This window comes from Durio zibethinus, chromosome 8 (assembly GCF_047325235.1).
Source record: "Durio zibethinus cultivar Kanyao isolate XHJ-2024 chromosome 8, ASM4732523v1, whole genome shotgun sequence".
Lineage (NCBI taxonomy): Eukaryota > Viridiplantae > Streptophyta > Magnoliopsida > Malvales > Malvaceae > Durio > Durio zibethinus.
The window spans coordinates 5,096,973-5,102,557 of NC_143169.1; the positions used below are offsets into that span (position 1 = coordinate 5,096,973).

A 5,585-nucleotide genomic window follows, 5' to 3' on the forward strand; every position below is an offset into this window, starting at 1 on the left:
AAATGCAAACTTTATTATTTAAGTCCATTAGCATAAACAAATTATATATATATATATATTTATATTAGAAAATAGATGTCAACCACCTGAAAGTAGAATTTATTTGGGTATGTTTCATTTCTTTCGTTTTTGTTAAAAATAATTTCCAACTTTATTTTTAATAAAATTTAATTTTATATTTTTATCAAAAATTATAAATATTGGAAAAATAAATTTTAATGAAATAATATAAAGAAAGAAAATAAAATCAAGGTAATGGATTCAAAATTATTACTCATTGCTATCATATCAAACTGTATTTATTTAAAAAATAAAATTTTTATAATTATTACAAAGAAAAACGTATTATTTTTAACTAATTTTAAGTTGAATTTTTAAAATCAATGGCAAAAATGATACTTTTGTTTCCTTCTAAATAGTTTTATAAATTTTATTTCTTTTCTAGTAATTAAATTTAAATTATTTGGATATGTTTCATTTTTGTTTTTTACTAAAAATAATTTCTAGCTTTATTTTTAAAAGAATTTAATTTTCTATTTTTTTATCAAATTTTGTAAATATTGGGAAAATAAATAATAAAATAAAATAAAGAAAGAAAGAAAATAAATTGAGAAAATTGACATAGAATTTTTTTTTTTTTTTTGCTACCATACCAAAACATATTTTTAAAAAAATTTATAATTATTACGAAGAAAATTAAACTACTATTTTTGCCCTTGATTTTAAGTTAAATTTTTAAAATCAAAGACAAAAATTATAATTACATTTCACTTGTCAAAATTTTAAAAGTTTATTTATTTTTAATATATATATATTAATATGGTAACCAAAAATAATAATTTTAGATCTATTTTCCTAAGTTGTAATTATCTTGCAAAATTTGATAAGAGAACCATCTTGACATTATTTTAAAAGGTTTGAGACTACTATGGAACAATTTAAAATTTAAAAATAAAAATAAAACCCAAATAAAAAGTTTGAGACTAGCAATGCACTTTACCTTGATTTTTATCTTAAACATGGGATTTTTTGTTTGTTATCAACCCTTTTATTTTCTAACTTATATCTATTTAATTCATTTGAAGATGACATTATGCGTTTTAAATTCATCCTCTTAAATTTGTCAAATTTTGTCTATTTAATTCAGTTTAAAAAAATATAACACACCTGAAATTTTCAAAATTTTAATTTCCAAAATTCTTATCAATATTGATGTCATACAAGCATTATTGAGTGTGTTCACTACTTATAAGTATAGGCTTAAAAGATTCCATATAATTTTGAATTATGATATATTAATTATATTATAGTGTTTGTAGATAAAATATTTCTTAAATTAAATATGCAAATTGTGTGATTAAAACCAAAAAAAAAATAGAGGAAAAAAATTGAAGCAAAAAAAAAAAGGATAAAATCTTCAAAAAAAAAAAAAAAGAAAAAAGTTATGGATAACATAGAAAAACAGTATCTAAAAGATAAAGATGCTACCTTGATTATATTAATCAAGCTTGTAATAGTTGTTTAATTAAATTATAATTTATTAATTAATTATTCAGTAATTTAATAATAAATTATTTAGTTAATTATGAGTATAACTTCAAAAATATTAAAGATAATTAAGCAATAAAAATAAAAAATCAATTAAAATCAAACTTCAAAAATCATAAAAATTCTTCCTCATTGTTTGAAGTATACATTTGAGGATCAAGTTCTGGAAGAATAGCAGAAAGAGAGAGTGATGATAAACTCAATTTCTTTGTTTATTTTCTGATGCTTTTACCTCAGGAATAAATTGAAGCATCAAGCAATTGTTCTTCACTTTTGAGGCATATACAAAGGAACAACCAACATTTTAGGTTGTCGAAACCATGTGGGATCATTCGTCATTAGTCATAATAATAGTAATAATAAATAAAATTAATTTACGGTTTTGTTCAAATGTACGGATTAATATGGGATGAGTAGTCACGAATTCCAGCTCCTTCCCATCCCATCCACTCTTCCCACAAATCATAATCTGGACGGTCCATTCCTCTCAGTGGCTCATCCGTTCCTTGCTCAAACATTTTGGACTGGCTCGATTGCTCTCTCAAATTATTCATCACAATCTGTAAATCACCACCAAATAAACTCAGAATATCACATCAACAGCTCATTATTATATTCATTAAAACACAAATAAAATCTAATTTCAACCCTATATGCAAATACACTATGTTGTGCAATTTGTTAACAAGCCAACCAAAAACCAAAGTGAAGAAAGAAAAATTCCTTATCACAACATAGTTGGAATCAATTATCCAATCTTTCATGAATTTGACCAATAATTTTAGTGCTATTTTCTGGCAAGTATGATTCTCATATTTAAACACCTATTCCTTGTAATTTCTGAATAGGGAAAGAAAATAAAATAAAATCTTAATGATACCAAAAAAGAAATTAATATTACTGTCTGATAGTATGAGAAAGATAAACTTACATCATAAGCTTCATTGATTGTTTGAAACTGAACCCCACAATTGCTTCCTCTGCAAACGTCCGGATGATACTTAAAAAATAAAAAACAAAACCCCAGCAATCGATCAATGAATTCCCTCAATCAAATCAATGAAAACAAATAAAAACTTATATTACAAAAAGAAAGAAGAAGAGCATGGAAGAATGAAGAAATTAAAAATTACCTGAAGGGCAAGTTGCCTGAAGGCCTTTTTGACCTCAGATTCAGATGCGCCGGGTTGGATCCTGAGAGTTTTGTATGGATCAATATGAGAAGAAGCAGAACAACAAACTCTAACTCTGTTCGCAGTCTTCCTCTTTCCCTTTTCTTTAACTTGCATCCATGAAGAAGAACCTTTCCCACCAATCATCCTGATAGCACTCGCCATTGTCAGACAACAAAATCAACCCAAAACAACCCAGAGCTCGAATCTCTGTTTATAAGCCAAATAAAGTTTGAATCCCAATGAGTTTATACAAAACGATAGACAGAGAAAAAGAAAGTAGGTTTTGGAAAAGTTATGTTAAGGGTTGATTGATAAACGATGATGGGATTGAAATAGAATAATAATAGTTGGAGAGATTGTTTGAAGAGGGTAAAGTTAAGGGCGAGATAGATGAAAGGTCCTTATCCAAAGGGACTAGCAACGGGGTGGCGTGTCATGGTTTGTGGGGTTCAAAAGAAAGACTTATCTACTTGGTTTGCTTGGTCCGAGTCAGCTTGGAAGAAGTTTGTTTTGGCCGTTTTATGATTATTTTTAGTAACTCTATATATGTTAAGGTTTAGCAAATTTAATTTTATAAATAATGGGAAAGGTATATTTTAAGGTATATATTCTCTATATTTTGTCAATTTTAATTATTTTTTTTATCTTTTAGTAGTGTTTGATATGCAATTGTTATTTCAAAAATCGGTAATCACCATATTTAATAAATATTTAATGATATTCTGTGATAATAATTTTGACTTACCAAGAACAATTAAATCATTATCTTAGAGAATGATTTAATTTTTATTTAAAATAGTGATAAATTTTTATCATTAAGATAAAGTAATAAGTAAAATTAATTATAATCAATATTATCATATAATATGTAAATTAAAATTTTGATTCCTTCTAAAATTTTAATTACTTTATATTATAATTTTTTATATTTTTAAATTAATATTTATTATAACAAATTCAAAAATAGTTTATGTATTTTTTTTTAATTTTCTAATTTTTTATATATAATATAAAATTTTTGTGTTCTGTTATGATTTTAATATATTAGTTTTATTTTCTAATTCAAATATTTTTTCACATAAGTTATATTATAAAAATTAGTTTACTTAATAAATAAAATATATTTAATAATTTAATAAGTTAATTATATTTATTATAAAATAAATAAAATATTACTATATTTTATAAGTTATTATCTTTATATGACATTTAAATTATTAATTTGTACAAATATTAAAATAAAAATAGTTATTTTCATACTTTTAAATAAAATAATATCAATTTTAGTAATACTAAATACATTGCTCTTTAATTTGTATAAATTAATAATTGTTAATCAAATAAAATAATTTTAAATTATATATGATAAGATAATCTTAGTAATAAAATCATCTCAGTGATACATTACCATAATGATATTGAAAATGATACCATACATTACCTTAATTTTTATTGTTAAGCCCTTTATTTAATTTTCTCTTTTTTTTTTTTTTTTCTGTCTTTAGGATTCTTTGACTTTTTTCTCTATTTTTTTTGTAAAGTAGTTTGTAACTTGGAGATGGGCAAGAAAGTTATAAGTACTAGAGTTCCAACTCCAAGTTTACTGGATACTACATCTTAAAGTTAATTATATGAATTAACGAAATTAAATTTTAATTTTGAATATTAAAAAGTAATGTGAAACTTGTAAGTTAATTGTTGACTGCTTCAATTTGTATTCCAGTTTGTGTATGTTGATTAGCAATTTATTTATTGATTAAATAAGAAAATAATGTATGAAGTTTAGCACTTGAGTACAACATAATTTCCATTAAAGTTCATCCTAATTATATAATAGTCACGATAGAACTAGTATATAGAAAAAGCAAGTAGAAAGCTTCAAACTCATTACTTAGAAAGACATATGAATGAGCAAAAGTAACTTAGGTTGTCCGGTAAAGTATGGCCTTCATTCTTGACTCTAAATAATTAAACTATCAAATGTGTTGCTTGTAATCGAGAGGCATGTGAATGTTTTGTAATTTTTTTATATAGTTGATCATAACTTGAAAATAGAATAATATATTGTGAATATTAAAATTTAAAATTTAAATTAATTACATTAAAAATTTTTAAATTAATTATATAGTTTATGGATAACTGCATAAATTTAACTAAATTAAATTTTGGATTCAATAACTCTAATAATTTTATAGATACTAAATATTACTCTTTCATTTTATTTTGATGAGTAGGTCAAAATATAGCTAAGATTCTTTTTATCAATTTGATTATTAAAAATAATCAGAATAAAATTAAAAAATTAAAACTTGAAACCCATAAATTAATTCAAAAAATTATGACGATTTGTTTTTTTCAATAATATATCAACAAAAAAAAAAACACTTATAGAAAAATAATTAATTCAAATTATAATGATTTATTCTTATCCATAACATACGAATCAATCAAAATGAGCTATAAAAAATATATAAACCTAGATGTTAAGAAAAGGTACATAATTTTACCCATTTGTACTCAAGAATAAAGTTCTATTTCTTTAGCTGAAATTGATTTTTATAAATATATATTTTTAAATTTTTTTTTTTTTAAAAGTAAAGATTTTTATTATTTGAATGAGTCTGAAAAATGTTTTCTGTTATTTGCTTGTTTTTTTTATGGAAGATTTAGTTTGTATTTTAAATAATATCTATTAAAATATTGAAAAATATTTATTATTAAAATATATTAAAATTATTTATTATTAATATTTAAAAATAATTATTTATATAATAATATTTAATATTAAAATATTATATTAATAAAAAACACTTAAAACAAAACTATAAATTATTTTTATAATATTTTAAAATATTTAAAACA

At 22.1% G+C, this 5,585-nt stretch overlaps 1 protein-coding gene across 1 annotated transcript; it reads right to left on the reverse strand.

The window, feature by feature from the left end:
* Positions 1–1,736: 1,736 nt before the first annotated feature.
* On the reverse strand, positions 1,737–3,072 carry LOC111278364 (chaperone protein dnaJ 8, chloroplastic-like). The gene is made up of 3 exons (XM_022865019.2): positions 2,682–3,072; positions 2,480–2,548; positions 1,737–2,108 (listed from the first exon to the last, which is right to left on the reverse strand). The coding sequence occupies exons 1-3, from the start codon at positions 2,883–2,885 to the stop codon at positions 1,935–1,937; spliced, it is 447 nt and encodes a 148-aa protein (XP_022720754.2). The 5' UTR covers positions 2,886–3,072; the 3' UTR covers positions 1,737–1,934.
* Positions 3,073–5,585: the final 2,513 nt, after the last annotated feature.

What these genes read in the sequence shown, in the direction of transcription:
- LOC111278364 (XM_022865019.2), bottom strand. Translation starts at nt 2,885, where the DNA reads ATGGCGAGTGCTATCAGGATGATTGGTGGGAAAGGTTCTTCTTCATGG. An exon ending in TCAGGCAACTTGCCCTTCAG is followed by an intron (nt 2,549 to 2,681) that starts GTAATTTTTAAT and finishes TTATTTTTTAAG; the next exon opens with TATCATCCGGACGTTTGCAG. An exon ending in CAATCAATGAAGCTTATGAT is followed by an intron (nt 2,109 to 2,479) that starts GTAAGTTTATCT and finishes GGTGATTTACAG; the next exon opens with ATTGTGATGAATAATTTGAG.